General features: G+C 39.8%; 1 protein-coding gene across 1 annotated transcript; it reads right to left on the minus strand.

Moving 5' to 3' along the window:
* Positions 1 to 20: 20 nt before the first annotated feature.
* smu1a (SMU1 DNA replication regulator and spliceosomal factor a) lies at positions 21 to 8,222 on the minus strand. The gene is made up of 12 exons (XM_007228037.4): positions 8,064 to 8,222; positions 6,014 to 6,224; positions 5,739 to 5,891; positions 5,219 to 5,329; positions 4,978 to 5,106; positions 3,807 to 3,926; positions 3,566 to 3,682; positions 3,344 to 3,471; positions 1,909 to 2,035; positions 1,496 to 1,663; positions 1,196 to 1,348; positions 21 to 382 (listed from the first exon to the last, which is right to left on the minus strand). Exons 1-12 carry the CDS (start codon positions 8,087 to 8,089, stop codon positions 284 to 286), a joined length of 1,542 nt encoding a protein of 513 aa, XP_007228099.3. The 5' UTR covers positions 8,090 to 8,222; the 3' UTR covers positions 21 to 283.
* Positions 8,223 to 18,012: the final 9,790 nt, after the last annotated feature.

Below are 18,012 nucleotides of genomic sequence, written 5' to 3' on the forward strand. Positions count from 1 at the left end.
ATATAAAATAAAAATACAACTTTGTGATCAAAAATGTTTTAATTGTAAAGGTTAAAGAAAACATTTTATGTAAAATACTTGAAAATATTGACAATTACTTGCTGTTAAACAATCACAATGACAAGGGTACAGAACATTGGAGAGGAAAGGTCCACCTGTCCCGATATTTTTTTTTTGCTTTCAAACTGAAAAAAAGAAAACTCAACCTGTCACTCAAATAAAAAAATATGTACAAAAAAACTTGCAAAGTTATCCTAGGAATATTCTGGTCATGGCTAATGTTTTAAGGTTTCCAAAGCTTGAGAAGACCATCTTCACTATATGTAGAGATCAAGTTCTGATGAGGGTGGTGGGCAATACCAATCACATCCTTCTCGTGTACCTGGTTGAGAACAAAAAAACAAACTTTAATACAGTTCCAAAAAAATGAAGGCACTTAATGATGTCTTTCTTTGATTTTACCAAATTAAAAACTCAGTTTAAACGCATTTCTAGAAATTTGTTTTTCAAAACTCTAAACACAAACTGAAAATTATTAACTGATTTGATAAAACTCCACAAATCTCTAAAACTGATTCCTTTCACCAAAACAACACACACACACCTATATTTATATGCTCTTGCATCTATCTTTTGCAGAGCATCAAATAAACACAGATAATATCAATTCCAAGCACTATTATCAAAAGTATTTTTTTTTTGTTTGTTTCATTTGTACATGCCACTGTACAAATTCAAATGCGTACAAGTCCATGGAAATATGTTGGCTTTCTGTTCTTTATATTTATTTGGTGCGGTGTAGGATCCTGTGTACTGGTCTAGTGCAGATTTCTTAACACTTGACCAATGGCATCAATGGCATTTATGTATAGCTGTATTAATGATCTGTGTAGTATACTAGGTAAATCTGGCTACAGAGATAAATGGGCCATTTAGCTCAGTCTTGTAGAGTATACATGATAGTTGGGTCGGAATGAGATCAGGACTTTCATAACAAACTGCTCCAGAGTTTATTTGAGACCAGACCAAGACCACTTTGTCTCAAAGGTCTTACTGTATTCACACCCACCTAAAAACTCACTGCAGCAAGGATAAAAGTAAACCAGAATCCACATTAACCAGACCAAAAAGTGCAGGCATGTTTGAGTGCTATTACCAGTCAAGCACCAGATATGAAGAGGAAAAGTGGGCTTACTGTCAGGGTTCTCTCCAGTTTGCCAGTGACTGTGCTGAAGCAGTAGAGCACGAAGTCCTCTCCCACGCAGTAGATCCACTCTCCTCTGGGGGAAAGTGTGCAGCATACGAAATCTCCCCCCTCTCGCTTACCAGAGCTGAAACTCCTCACAATCTGCATTATTAAGACATTTAGAGAACATACTTCAACAATGGGTTGCAAATATTTATATTAAAACATGGCTATAAGCTGCCACATTTTTATAAACTCTGCCATCCACATAAACGTATCAATGCCTCTATGTTCAAACTATGTCCTTACCTGGCCCTGCATGTTCATAATGACCACAGTGTTGGAGCGGTTACAGACTACAAAATGCTCTGGGTTCTTGGGAAGGAGGATGACGTTGTTCACAGTAATGTCCGTGCCAGCTGAGGCGCCGAGAGATTTAAATGTGCTTGTGCACTCTGTGGTTTTCACGTTCCAAATCTATAAAAAAAATAAAATGTAAAATAAATAAATATTCATGCATTACATTCTGTTACTCATTTCTACTTTCCAGTTAAAAAAAACTGCACTGATTTACAACTTTATATTACATTCTTGTCAACATAAACCCCTCTAATAAAAAAAGATTAGTAAACTGAATTGAGTTTATATGCTTCTCGTACAAAAATATAAATAAAAATGGCTACAGTAGTTGTTAGTGAACTGCCATTTGTAAAATACCATACCTTCACCGTGCCATCAGAAGAAGCACTGATAATATGGTGGCCATCAGGAGTGAATGTGGCTTCATTAACGAATGAAGAGTGGCCTCGGAACTCCTTCAGAGACTTGCCTGATTTTAGCCCATGAACTCTGAACACACAAACACCTCTGTTACAAAATGTAAACTCGCACATGAAACAATTCATAACCAGTAGGGAAGCGTAGTTCATTACTATTACTCCAGTGCCGTAAATAAAAAATCTATGCTATGAGCTCCCCCTCATGGAGCTGCACACATGTATTTATAGGCTGCATCTGAATGATGTGGTACAGTAATATTAGAATACTTTACTCAAAATATTAAGTTCCAAAGTGCAGTAGCAGTATTCTGAGCCCAGAGGGTAATAAGAGATTTGTAATTCCCTTATTTAAGCATAAATTTTACAGCTCTGGAAAAAAAAAATTAGAGACCACTTCAGTTTCTGAATCACTTTCACTGATTTTGCTATTAATAGGTATATGTTTGAGTAAAGTAAACATTGTTGATTTATTCTATAAACTAAAGACAACTTTTCTCCCAAAATTGAAATAAAATAGTCATTTAGAGCATTTATTTACAGAAAATTAGAGATGTCTGAAATAAAGATGCAGAGCTTTTAAACCTCAAATAACGCAAAAATATATATATATCAAAAATATATATTTGATATATCAATCAATAAATAAATTAATCAATATTTGGGGGAATAACCGTGTTTTTTAATCACAGTTTTCATGCATCTTGGCATGTTCTCCTCCACCAGTCTTACACACTGCTTTTGGATAACTTAAGGCCACTCCTGGTGCAAATATTCAAGCAGTTCAGCTTGGCTTGATGGCTTGTAATCATCTCAATTTAGTAAAATCAAAGAAACTCATAATTTTTAAGTGGTCTCATTTTTTTCCAGAGCTGTATATTGAGGCTATTATTTTAAATAAATAAAAATACATGATGTTGATTTAATCAGAAATTGCAATAGCTGCATGCACAATTCTGAACATACACATACACAATTCTGTTTTTTATATTAGTCAGGTTTTACTTCAGATTCTCTATTTATTTTGTGCATGTTATGTTCTGTTACTGCATGTACATGTGTACATTCCCAATAAAATACTGTTTAAAGGCTTTATATGTAAATGACACAAACACTAAATATTACCAGTAAAATTGTGTAATACTAAGACCCTGGGTTTGATAACTGGAAAGAGGCTTAGATTAAGCTATGGTATGACTCATCTCATAAGCTAAAGATGTACTGCAGTGTCAGTTTAGCGGTCATTCATTGTAAATTTCTGAAGTTCCTCTGGATAAGTATTAAATTTACACTTTTTGATTATTCATGCATACAATTTAAATCCTGCTTTGCCATACCACTTCCAATAGAAAGGAAGCCAGTCTGTGTGATATTCACATACCTGATTGTTTGGTCAAACGAGGCTGAAAGAAGTTGACTGCTGTCTTTGGAGAAGCTCACACAGGTCACACCTTTACTGTGAGCACGCTCAAACCGGCGCAGACACTGACCACTCTGGATCTTCCACACCTGAATGCATAAACAAATATATATATACATGAGATTAAGTCCATTTTAGGTGGAACACACAAACAAAAATCTCACACTGCTATGCTGGGCAGACCTTTATTTTGCCATCCTGAGCTCCTGTAGCCAGCATCTCTGTATCTCTGCTAAAACACATGCACAGCACAGCGTCGTCCATCATCATAAAATTATCCTGCGCCTGGTACTTCAGATCCTGTGGAACAGAGATACTGCAATTAGGAAGGAATGTACAACCAGTACCAGACACTGCCTGATGAAGACCACTCTGACTACAGACGTGAATACTCGATGTAAAAGCTGCAGGTTAATTAATGTACCTTTCTGATCTTGCCTGTGGTGAAGTTCCACACCTCAATGAAGCCATCAACAGAGCCAGTGACCAAATACTGACCATCCGGAGAGAAGCGGGAGCACTCCACGTGAGACTTCTGACCAAACTGCACACACACACACACACACAAATCGGCAACCAGATAAATCAATCATCTGCTCACAGTTCAAGTCAAATTTAAGAATTACAATCTTTTATTATGTACAGAATTCGTGTAGTTTCTCAAAAATATCTTAGACTTCTACCAGAGAAAGCATGGATGCCTCATACCAATGATTCTCAAATTTTGCCATGCCAAGATGCCTATGCACAAATAGCATTTCCTTTGTGACCCACTAAGATATTTTGTGTGAAATATAAAAAGGTAGCTACAATTAACTTTTTAAAAATAAAAATAAATATATATATATATATATATATATATATATATATATATATATATATATATATATATATATATACAAAGAAAATAATCTAAATCATAAATCATAAAATAATAAGCTTCATCACTGAATTTCCTATTAATTTTGCTCAGTATTTGTATCTGTTGCCATGACATTTCAGCTGATAGCTATGCTATGGTTTAAGTTTTTCCAGCCTTCATTCTTATAGGACAAAAAAAAAAAAATTATATATATACACACACACACACACACACACACACCATTGGTTTATGGAAATCATGTAGCTGATCAAGAGGGTGTATGCAAGACACAGTTACACAATCTGGAGTTGATGTATCAAAATATAGCTGTATAGCAAGACAGCTCTGATAGCAATGATATACAAAAGAGCAAGCATCAAATGATATTGGATGCTGTGTGAATGCTAGTGTGCGTCACCGTAACATTGTGAAATTACTCTCTGGCATTTAAGGTGATCTCCTAATACAACAAATCTTTGATAGACTAGACCTAGATCGATTACTTTGCACTCAGATCATTCTTACTTGAGACTATAAATAAAACTACCTTTGTAGGTTAGTTTCCAGTACATAGTTTATTAACATGAATGATAAACTCCAGTCAACAAATATAGATAATTTCCCTGCAAATACTGAATAATTCCTCAATAATTTATAGTAGGTACTGAATGTAAAGTCAGAACCTAATCATTAACGTTGCAGCAGAAGGGGTCAATGTATATTTCTAATGTACCTTGATGTGTCTGCTCAGCTGGGTGGGGAATCGCTCTTCCTCTACATCCTTCACTGCAGCTTTGCCTCTGAACAAGTCGATAGTCATACCAGGAGGCAGAAGACCCTGGTGCTGCTGCCACTTCAGAGACTGAGAAAGACAGAGGGAGCAGTACTAGAGATTAACTTCCATCACAAAAAATAACAACGAGTACAAAATAAAGGAAACATGCATGTAAAAACAAAAGCTCAGGATTCCTCACCTGTCCAAGCAGAGCCATGAGACGTGAAGGAGGCACCACACTGACCTCGCCAGCCAACGCCTGGGCAATGGCTGCTCGGCGCTTTTCCTTACTGCTGCCATCAGGGTAAGCCTACAAGGAAACACAAACAATTATATGATAACATAATTTATGTGCTTGAATTGTGATATACAACACAATACAACAGCAATGTGATTTTATTAACGCATTTTAATTCATATTTATTGTTAATGTATATATATATATATATATATTTTAAACTGTGCTCTTGTCATGTCCATGTGATTGGACAGTTGTCTAAGCATTTCAGTGTTTATGGGACATGATCCTAGTTCCACAACATTTGGCAGGTCAGTTTAAACTTAATTTCAATGTAAAACCACAACAGAGAACCAACCATGAGTTTAAAAACTGATCTGCATAATTCTGACCCCCAATTATTTGCTTTCCTTAATTATTAGATATTAGACACATCTGCACACAAATAATATGCAACATATTGTACAGCACCACAACGCACCTCTCTGGGGTCGAAGTAGGAGCGGGCCAGCAGGTTCTCCAGGTGAATGTACCTCTCAGGCTGAGTCTGTTTCAGCATAATCATGGGGTCAGTTTGTCTCAGCAAAGACCTGGCAGCTCCCAATTCTCTCAGCTCAATCAGCTCCAGCACAACCTGTCAGAAAAGCAATAAAAACAGTCTGTTAGAAAAGGAAGTCTAAAAGATCAAGTCAATTCAAAGATTGACTTAAAAAACTGTAAACCCTGTTACACTACCAACAAGAGAGAAACACTTACCTGTTCATACAGATCAATCAGGGTCTTGTCTGGCAGCTTGAGGGACTGGATAGCCTGTAGTACAGTGTCCCAGTGACCGCTGTTAATGTCAGCCACAAAACTTTCAATACTGTCCACTGTGTTGAGGGATACGGTGGTCTCCTCCTGCAGTGTTGCCAGTGTGCGATGCAGGTTATTTTCCTTTAAGTACTGCATGATCAGACGGATTACGCTGAAAAACAAAACAAAATCACACATCAGGATCCTTCATTTAGAATGTCTTGGTTTATTTAGTTAGTTAGCTACAACCTGGAATGGAGATTCAACAAGTTGTGTACAACTTCTATGGAAAAGATCCATACAATAACTGTACTGGGATGCTTTGTGAACTGCCAGTTTACCTGAAACCTGAAGTTAAATGAACTTAAATGCTTATGTTTAACATCTTTTAGAAACTCTTCACAATTAAACGGTCAAAATGTTAACAAGGACATCTTGCTGTTTCATTTGAGATTGTTCTACAGAAACATTCTGGTGAGATGGTCCACGACTAGCTTGGCTAGCAGAGAACAATTGCCAATAGAATAGGAGTCTCAGAAACTGATAAAGAAGAATCTTTGTCATTATGCATTATGAGTGGGTTAGAGGGGTATAAAGCCCCCAGCATTAAGCTGTAATGATCATCTAACACCATGAACTTGTTAACATTTTTGTTTCCTAATGCAATCAAACCCCTTTCAAGTAAAAACCTTCCCTGGGCAGTTGATTACTGAGAATAAAGTGTTTGTTCATAAAATAAACATCTAAAGAAACTGGCTTAGTCCACTTAGTGTAGCTTTGACATAAAAATTGACATATAACATACATTTTATTTATGCATTTATGGAAGAAAGGGGATTTTATGAGACAAAAAGTAACACATACTAGGGGTGGGCGATATGGCTCTTAAATAATACCATGATATTTTGCGATAACGATATACTTGGCGATATAGGAAAACTAAAATAATCCATTCATTTCAGTAATATAGTATAATAGTATAACAGAATAATCATAATGTGGCAAAATAAATAATATAGCATAAAATAATATAATGCAGCAAAAAATATTGCAGAATATTTAGTGCATGCATATAAACTGCAAACTAACACAATTATACAATAAATACACTTTTCACAGCTTCACAGTAAATAATAGACTACTTTTAAGACAGAACAGCCCTATTATCACGATATGGATTTTTAATATCACGATATTTCTGTGTCACGATATATTGTATAGGATATAATATTGCCCACCCCTAACACATACTGTCACTTTTTCGTTTATACACACACAAATACACACACATTAATATGCAATTGCAGTACCTCACACAATAGTGTCCAGCATACAAAGAGTACCAAGACTGTTTCTTGTTTACAGTTAAGCATGGTGGTGGTAGCATCATGGTATGAATCATGGTCTATATAACGTTATATCTAGCCAGGTTAGTGTTGTGAATAAATCAGAAGTCAATGAGTTCCCCTAAAATGCTTCAAGACAGTTTGATAACACTGTAACTTAGGTTAGCTAGTTGTGTTAGCTAATACATAACGCTACTTGTTTTATGCTCAAAAACGTTTTGGAAACAGCCAAAGACTTTATTTAAAGTAACTTATCTATATTGTTTGTGTTTAACACGTAATCTAACGCCAGTCCACAGCAGAAGCTAAATGCTAATGCTAACTACAAAAACAAGCAGCTGCGACCAACCAAAGCCCTGACTGAAGAAGAAATTAATATTAAATGTAGATTAATCACAGGAAAATACTGTAAATATGGAGTGTATAGGATATAGGTAAAAACTGGACCTTTTTTACACGAGTCTGGATCGAGACTGGCTACAGAAGCTAACGTTAGCTAGCTTAGCTGACCCGGGTACTTAGCTAGCGTAGTTAGCGTTAGCTATAACTAGCGAGCTAGCTGTACACAGCGAGGTCTGCAGCCAGCGGCACTGAGATATGCGCCCTGTAGGCAGGTAAATTATTATAACCTGCAGCCTGTAGAACTGATAGTATGGTGTACTCACTCTGCTGACTCGATCTCCAAAGACATGGTGTAGATTTAGTATCAGTGGCAGACACGACACGCACTCAAACACACAGCACGGGCTGTAGAAACGTCCGGACTCCTGCTCTGCGCTCCTGCTGAACACCGCCGACACTCAGCGCCACCCTGCGACCACTGCCAGCTACTCCCACCTACCCCCATACACTAAATATACTAATCCCATACACTGTTTGTATACGAGGAATCTGTCTAGTATGAGAAACACAAACCACATAATAAAAAAAAATACAATATACCATATTGACACAATATGTTACAGTATGTTACATACAGGGGTTGGACAATGAAACTGAAACACCTGTCATTTTAGTGTGAGATGTTTCATGGCTAAATTGGAGCAGTCTGGTGGCCAATCTTCATTAATTGCACATTGCACCAGTAAGAGCAGAGTGTGAAGATTCAATAAGCAGGGTAAGAGCACAGTTTTGCTCAAAATATTGCAATGCATTATGGGTGACATATCAGAGTACACATTTTTGGTGCATGTCTTGCTGGCGCATCTGTGACCAAGACAGCAAGTCTTTGTGATGAATCAAGAGCCACGGTATCCAGGGTAATGTCAGCATACCACCAAAAAGGACGAACCACATCCAACAGGATTAACTGTGGACTCCTGTTTCCACCAGAACTGTCAGTCGGGACAATACATTATTGTGGTCTAAAACCAAGTGTTTCAGTTTCATTGTCCAACCCCTGTATCTCTGCACTTTATCCTCACTATGCACATTATTATACCGTATCAGTACTGCACTGTCCTGTTTTTTAAATTGTCTCGTCTTTTGTATTTATTGTAGTGTTATAGTTTTATGTTGCACTAACGTCACTCTTGCACGTTATGTTGTCTATTGCTTGTTGTCCCAAGTTGCACCATGGTTCCAGAGGAACGTAATTTCACTATACTGTGTACCTGTACTCAGATGTAATGACAATAGAAGCCTCTTGACTTGACTCTTGACTTGACACTTTTTGCAGCTTCAAGTTCCTTGGTGTTCTCATCAGGGAGAACAAACCATCTCAAACCATTTTACTGTTAATTTAAAAACAACATTTTTTAAAAATAAAATTATAGGCCTACTACTACCAATATGCAGTATTTTTAATGGAAATTTAATGTAATATACCTTCATTGTACTCTATTATTATTATTATTATAAATTTGCACATTTGTAGCTACAAGCTGCCGAGTGGAAGGAGGCTCAGAAGCTTGAAGATCAGAACCAGCCAGTTCTGAGATAGCTTCTTCCCCCAGGCAACCACGCTGTGGAACAGCCAGTAGAACAGTGTTCTGCCCAACCCAACCCACTGCCATCTTATACAATCTCTTGCACCCTGCACTTTACTACACATTGCATCTATCTGACTTTTTCATTTTTTAATATTTAGACTAAGTTATAATAAATAAGCTTAAGTCACACTCTTTTTTTACTATCCCATTTTCTCCCTAATTTACAAAGCCAATGACCCAACCACTCATTAGGCCTTCTTCTATCACTAGTGATGTCCCAACACCAGGAGGGTGAAGCTAGCACGTCTCCTCCAATACATGTAAAGTCAGCCACCAACTCTTTTGGAACTGCTGCTAATGCAGCATTGCTGAGTAGCATCACAGCACACTCGGAGAGGGAAAAATTGCTAAATTGGGCTGCATATGTTTACAATCAGAGCATAAACCAGCATTTGCTGTGTTCTGAACACAACAAATGGATAATTAATTAATAAAATAAATCAATGACTTTCATTAGCATCACAAGTAATACTGGACTATAAGCAAACAAACAAACACTTTTTTATGTAGTGGATTTGTATTAAACTAATATTTAGAGAAAAAAATTAGATCAAAAACACAAAATCAACCTAGGTTAACAATCAGCTGATCAGTGTACACTATATGGCTCATTCTAGAAGTGTGGGTACATCAAAACTATTAATAGCATTTTAACCAGTAACAACGCTAATCTTGAACTAGATTCCACATCTAAACACATAATTGTGTGGATTTCCAACATACTATAAATTATAATTTATTAATTATTAGTGAATAGGAGATGGGATTTAGTTAATATCACAATAAAATATTTGGTCAGTAATTAATATAGGCCTACTTCTTGTTGTGTCATCAAAAAAAACCCCAATGATGTAAGAAGCATATCTCACTGTTTTTTATTAGCACTGCTGGCAGATTTTCATGTGGTTTTAAAACAGGTAACATGGCTGAGCAAGACATTAGACATAAAATGTATTTTTTAATTGCTAAAATTACATATTATACAGAAACAAACATGTAATTGATTTTATAACTGTTAATGGTGAGCACAAACAATGAAAATATGAATAATTTGATTATGTAATTCACCTTACTGTCCTCTAAACACAGTGAACACTCAGTCTGTAATAATTATAGAGTGTAAAAGCCTGTCTATGGGTGGTGTGTGATGATCACTCCTCCAGCCCTCCTCTCACTCTCTCCTGTCCGGGCTGATGCTGATGTAATTCTGCTGCACCTCCTCACTGTGTCCGGCAGGGGGAGCGCGCGGCGCGGCTGCAGGCTGATCAGGCTTTATTGCAGCTTGAATGAAGGTCTTTCAAGGTTAAAACATTTATTGCTGCATCAATCTCACACACTGCTCCTATAATACAGGGGCATATTGATACCAGCAGCCCCCTCAGCAGTAAACCAGGCCCCTTGTAACAAAAAGCCCACCACCCTGTCTCCACGCTCTGATATAAAAACACAGAGAGGGCAGCACGGTCTGCGGGAAATATGCTGGAGTATCCGCTTATTTCCACAGTATGCAATCTGCTCAGGCACCATTTCATTACTGAAGGCCATAAATATCAGTTTGTGAATGCCACACTGCTGGGGTACTATTGTGTAGTGGTCCTCTGGGGGCTGGGGTGGGCTACACTCTCTCCCAGCTTGGTGAATTCCACTGTAGCTGGGTGAAGAGTTCACATCAAGCAGAAGGTTCCCCTACAAGTCAGGAGAGAACTTAAGCATGTTATTACTAGTGGTTTCAATTAATTAAAAAAAATAATCTGATTAATCACAACAAAATTCTGTGATTAACTTCAGACGCAATTTTTTATAGTGGATATTTAAATGTAAATAAAATAATGAATGTAAGAAATGTAAAATACAATTACTGTATACTAGTGGTGTCAATTAAAATTATAGTATTTTGGTCATATAGGTCATGCTGGACAAACGTGATCATACTGCTTGTATATATCATGCTTACAGACCAGCTAAACCATCAGGCTTAAACTAAAACATGCCCTATGCTGGTAAAGAGATGAGTTGGTCAACCAGCATAAACAACTTGATGACATGAGCAGGGATTAGAGTAGGTACATTCTCAAAAAATAAAGTAGCGGAGTCTGTGACGTGTTTTGAGGGTATGGCCATTAGGGTTTTGTACCTTACTGTTGTTTTTTTCTTGCATTGAAACCACAAAGCCATTTTACTGTTAATTTAAAAACAACATTAAAAAAAAATACAAATTTTAATGGAAATTTAATGTAATATACCTTCATTGTATTATTATTATTATTATTATTATAAATTTGCACATTTGTAGCTACAAGGGTTCGAACAGTATATCAGGCTTTATCTTTAGTTACCTTCAGCTTTCTGTATTGGTCCTGGTAACAGGTCTGGGAAAGAAAAAGTAGCATTGATTCCTTCTAATTTGTTATTCTCTACCACAGCGTTTCTCAATCCTGGATACAGTGTATCCTTCCTGCACATTTAGTGCTTTTTCTTCTCCCAACACACCTGATTCATCCCATCAGCCCATTACCAAACCCTGTTTGAGTCAACAGAGTGGATAAAGCAGGGAAACCAGTATTGAGAAACACTGCTCTAGAACGATGCTGGAGGGAAGTATGTGCTGTAGGTGGCAGTGACCTACTGAAGACAGACATTTACCACATTAAAGTGCAGCTTTACTGACAAATATTGGTTAGTTCTTCTGTTCATTAAAGGGGGTGGATTAGTCTGTGTAAACCAGGTTCTCTCTAATCTCCTGAAAGTGTGGAAAAATAGCAAGGAGGTTTGGTAGGATGGAGGAATGTGTGGACAGCAGTCTGCTTCATGTTACTGCACAATTAAGTTTCAGAACTAACAAAAGCCTGAGACAGCCAGGCTGTAGATAAAGAGCTTAGTCAAGAATGGAACTGCTTTAGTAAGCTAATGTGTTAATGGATGTAGAGAGAGAGAGAGAAACGAGAGAAAGAGAGAGACAGAGCGAGAGCGAGAGTATGACCTCAGCACATCCTCTCTACAGTAGATACAACAATTCTGACGCTTTTATTACTGTAAGTGTGTAAAGTGTGTGAGTGCTGCCGTGTCCTGAGCTGACGACATGTTTCTCCGGGCAGAGCTTTCCGGCACTCTCCTCACTGGATTTACATGAAACCCCAAAGTGCTGACACAAGCTAATGTTTGACATTCGTGCATGAGCTATCTTACCAGGCACTACTGTCATTCCACTGCAAGATGCTCCACTAACATAAGCATTTTTGTGAAATGCACAGTGAATGATGTTTTTTTTCCCCTTTGTTCGCCCTGTGCACTTTTTCTTAGCATTCGAAACCCAGACTGTCAGGCTGAATTATGCCATGTTGGTTTCTGTGCTTATACTGTAGGTGACATAGGCCAGTCTGGAATCCGGTTGGGTTTCAAGCTTTATTTGCTGGCTGCAACCAGAGCAAGTAGTGTGGCTTACTAGCTGGAGGTCTGTGAATCACCACAGTGAATGCAGTACAGTAGTCAGCACACAGTATATCATTATATCACATATAACACAACATAACTTATGTGCTTAGGTGCTACATGATTCTTTTTTTAAAGGGCCTATTCCCTGTTGTTTTTTATGTAGCCAGGTGGTGAATTGAGTATACACCTTTAAAATGTGTGTCTGTAACTTTAAGAAACACAATCAGAAGTGTTGTCACCCTGAGAGAGGAAAGGGAGGAGCTAAGAGCATGGTAGAGAAGGAGGCTCAAGCTGCAGTGAATGGTGGTGCTCCATTTTAGGATCCATCCAGAGCCATCCTAATGAAATAAGAGGTAAAAATCAGGAAATACTGAACAATATAAGGTTTAGTTGGCCTATAACAGTAGTAGATGCCTATATTGCCTTTCTAAACATGTATTTTGAATGAATCACAACCAGATGCGGGCAGATGGCATTGTTTCTGTGGGGTAGTGTGCTCCTCGTGGTCAAGCCTTGTATTTTTCTGGGTTACAGAAGCTGTTTGTCCAAGTTCTCTTGATGAAATGCTCAAATCTTGTTGAGTAAAGCTGAGTAAATCGAGGTGAGCTTAAAAACAAATATAAAAAGAGCTCTGTTAATGGTATTATTGTGGTATTAATGTTATTTATCTATTTTCTGTAATTAGTGCCACTACCAAATACTGTACTGTGTTCTAAGCTAGGGTTTTACAGTGTATTCATTTTATTTTTGTTATTTTAAGTACAATTTAATCAGAATAAAATACCCGAAATCAAAAAACTTATTTTGTCATTTGGTGTGCGTCCTTTCCCCGGTGACATTTACATTTCCACTTACAATACTGACTCTGCTGTGAACTATTAGTACACATTCTACTTCCCTATATAGTCTAAAATATTGCTTGTAGGCTTGAACACAACTAAGGCTGTATTCGGAATGGCATACTACATACAACTCGCGTACTAAATCTGCCTAAAGCTAGTATGCAGTACACAGTATGTGACCAAACTGAGATTCTGTAGCGCACTACAGGTACAGTGTGTAGTATGCAGTACATACTAGTGCAGTATGCAGTACGCAGTATAGTAGTATGCCATTCCGAATACAGCCTAGGTTTGGGTTATAGGGGTTAAGCATTCACATCATGATTGTGAATTAAAGTTTTCTTCCAATATTCAATTCAGTGGTTGACACACACACACATCTCTAGTTTTCTGCATCAAAAACAGTTAGGAATAATTTATTTCTATATTGATGTTTTTTTTTCTTCTCTTTAGCCCATAAGAGTCCCTTTTTAGATAGATAGATAGATAGATAGATAGATAGATAGATAGATAGATAGATACTTTATTGATCCCGAAGGAAATTTAGCAGCCAGTAGCAGTTACACAACACAGTCGAAACAAACAGTACACAGTAGAAACAAACAATAAGTATTATAAAATAAAATAAAAGAGCACAGTGAGGAATATAAGACTCTAAACTATAAAATTATAAACTGAGACTTAAAAATATATACATAAATATATAAATACAAAAAAAACTATACAAAGTGTGAAAGTAATCAGTCATAGATATGAGGTAGTGCAGTAAAATAATAATTTAAGTATAGAAGGTATCAGCAGATATGACAATATTAAACATAAACCTGTGCAAGTATTGTATTTAAGTAAGGTGCGTAGTGTAGTGTCCAGGAGTGCAAAAGTACAGGATGTACAGTAAAGTGTCCAGGAGTGAAAAGGTACAGAGTGTACAGTAAAGTGCCAAGTGTCCAGGGATGCAAATGAACAGTATATACAGTAAAAAGGCAAAAGAGTCCCAGGGTGTAGATGTGTAGGGTGCTTTCCAGTACAGATAAAAAAAAGGCTGATTAAGAAAGCACATATTGAGACTCGTTCCTCATCTGTCCTCTCTCTTCCGGCTCCACTGGGAGGAGTTGAAGAGTCTGATGGCTCTCGGAACGAACGATCTTCTCAGTCTGTCCGTAGAGCAGCTCTGTGACAAGAGCCTGCCACTGAAACTGCTCCTCTGATCCATGATGATGAAATGCAGTGGGTGACCATCATCATCCATGATGGAGAGTAGTTTTTGCAGTGTCCTCCTCTCTGCCACCGTTACCACAGAGTCTAGCTCCACACCAACCACGGACCCCGCCCGCCTGACCAGCTTGTCCAGACGCATCTCGTCCCTCTTCTTCATGCTTCCTCCCCAGCACACCACAGCATAGAAAAGACAGCTGGACACCACAGTCTGATAAAACATCAGCAGGAGCTTCCGACAGATGTTAAAAGACCCCAGCCTCCTCAGGAAGTAGAGCCGGCTCTGCCCCTTCTTGTACAGGATGTCTGTGTTGGCTGACCAGTCCAGCTTATCATCCAGATGCAGTCCGAGATACCTGTAGGTCTTCACCATCTCCACATCAACTCCCACAATGGATACTGGCTGTATGGGTGGCCTGGCCCTGCGGAAGTCCACCACCATCTCCTTGGTCTTGGAGGTGTTCAACAGCAGGTTGTTTCTATTGCACCACGCCACAAAGTCTTTCACCAGGTGTCTGTACTCCTCCTTTCCTCCCCGTATACAGGCCACAATGGCAGTGTCGTCTGAAAACTTCTGCATGTGGCACGTCTCAGAGTTGTACTGGAAGTCTGAGGTGTAGAGTGTGAACAGGAACGGGGAGAGCACAGTCCCCTGTGGTGCTCCTGTGCTGCAGACCACAGTCTCTGATGTACAGTCCTTCAATCTGACATACTGAGGTCTGTCAGTGAGGTAGTCTGTGATCCAGGAGACCAAATATGAATCCACCTGCATCCCCACCAGCTTGTCTTTCAGTAGGAGAGGCTGAATGGTGTTGAAAGCACTGGAAAAATCAAAGAACATGACTCTCACAGTGCTGCCTCCTCTGTCCAGATGAGAGTGGGTCCGGTGGAGAAAGTACAGTATGGCATCATCCACTCCCACTTTCTCTCTGTAGGCAAATTGCAAGGGGTCCATTGCATGTTGAACCTGGGGTCTGAGGTGGTGTAGAAGCAGACGTTCCAGGGTCTTCATGATATGTGATGTAAGGGCGACAGGCCTGAAGTCATTGAGTTCACTGGGGTGCGTCTTCTTGGGTACTGGAACCAGGCATGATGTCTTCCACAGCGTGGGGACCCTCCCCAAACGCAGACTCAGGTTGAAGATGTGCTGCAGGGGAGCCCCCAGCTCAGCTGCACAGGACTTTAGTAGTCTGGGACACACTTTGTCCGGCCCAGCTGCCTTTCTTGGGTGGAGTCTCCTTAGTTCACCTCTAACCTGGTCAGCAGTGAAGGTGTGCAGAGGGGGAGGAGGAGGGGGGACTACAGTGGTGCTGGTGGTCAGGACAGCTGAGTGTGGGGAGGAGGGGGGAGCGGGGGCTGAGTTGCTTGATGAGATGAGGGGGGGTGTGGAGGAGGTGTCTGCCAGAGCTGTAGGGTCTTGAATAGGGCAGTCAAACCGGTTGTAGAAGGTGTTGAACTCATTGGCTCTCTCTACTTCACCATCTGCGGAACTGTCCATCCTCTGCTTACAGCCAGTGATTGTCTTCATTCCATTCCATACCTCCCTCATGTCATTTTCCCTCAGCTTCTGCTCCACCTTCTTCCTGTAGGACTCCTTGGCCTCTCGCAAATGGACTTTGAGCTCCCTCTGTACGCTCCTAAGCTCCTCCTGGTTGTTATCTTTAAAGGCCCTCTTCTTCTTGTTTAGAAGGCCTTTAACGTTGCTGGTTATCCAGGGCTTGTTGTTAGCAAAGCAACGCACAGTTTTCACAGGAAAAACAATGTCCATGCAAAAGTTCATGTAGTCCGTCATGCAATGTGTAGTCCCCTCAATGTCATCCCCATATGGCTCCTGCAATACACTCCATTCAGTGGACTCAAAACAGTCCCTGATAGCTGCTTCAGCACCAGGAGACCATTTCCTGAAGGAGCGTGTAGATGCAGGTTGTCTACGGACCTGGGGCTTGTACTGGGGTTGCAGGTAGATCATGTTGTGATCCGATTTTCCCAGAGGGGGCAGAGGTGTGGCAGTGTATGCATCCTTTACGTTGGAGTAAAGGAGATCAATAGTTCTGTTCTTCCTGGTGGGACAGTTCACATACTGGTGAAAAGCAGGGAGTACTGAGTCCAGCGTGACGTTGTTAAAGTCCCCCGAGATGGCAATGAAAGCTTCAGGATGCTGTGTCTGAAGTCTCGCGATGGTTGTATGAATGACGTCACACGCAGTCTCGGCATCAGCACGAGGATGGATGTAAACACAAACAACAATGGCGTGGGAAAGCTCTCTGGGCATGTAATAGGGTCGGAGACTCACCGCCAACAGTTCAACATCCCGACAGCAGATGATCTCCTTCACAGTTACATGTCCTGGGTTACACCATCTGATGTTTACAAACAGCATGAGACCCCCACCTTTGTTTTTGCCGCTCCGTTTGGGGTCTCTGTCCGCTCTCACGGAGGTGAAGCCGGGGATAGCCACGTTAGCATCCGGAATGTTGCTAGTTAGCCACGTTTCCGTGAAGCATAAAATGCTACACTCCCGATACAACCGCTGGTTACTAACCAACCAGTTCATCCGTCTTGTTGGTCAGAGCGTTCACATTCCCCATCACCACGGAAGGAACAGATGGTTTAAACCTCCAGCGTTTCTCCATGCGCTTAGCTTTTAGCTTGGCTCCAGCTCTACACCCGCGGGATGTGATGCGTCTGGCCGGTGTGTTCCTTTGTTCGCAGCGCTAGCAGCTCTTCCCTCGTGTAAACAAGGTTAGTTCCCCGCGCGCTCACGAAAGTGGATTCCATGTCCATAGGACATACAATTAATCACTACACGAGTGATAAAAGCGTCTAAAATAAAGTAAAACTAAGGAAAAAAAGGCTAAAACGTACACAAAAGACGGAGCTACTGGAAAGGCTGCCGCTCAGCACGGCGCCGGAAGTGATCTCTGTGCTGATTGGATGTGTGAATGTGTTTTAAGCTTTCAAAAGTATACGGCGCCTAGTGGTCCAGCGGTCTAAAGAGCTGCCACTATGAGCAGGAGTTTGCAGGTTCGAACCCCAGCTCATGCAGCTTTGTCATCGAGCTGCCGGCGCTCAGAGGGAGCACAATTGGCCCTGCTTCCTCCGGGTGGGTAGATGGCTCTCACTCCTGCGGTGAT

Source organism: Astyanax mexicanus, chromosome 2 (genome assembly GCF_023375975.1).
Source record: "Astyanax mexicanus isolate ESR-SI-001 chromosome 2, AstMex3_surface, whole genome shotgun sequence".
In the NCBI taxonomy this organism is placed as follows: domain Eukaryota; kingdom Metazoa; phylum Chordata; class Actinopteri; order Characiformes; family Acestrorhamphidae; genus Astyanax; species Astyanax mexicanus.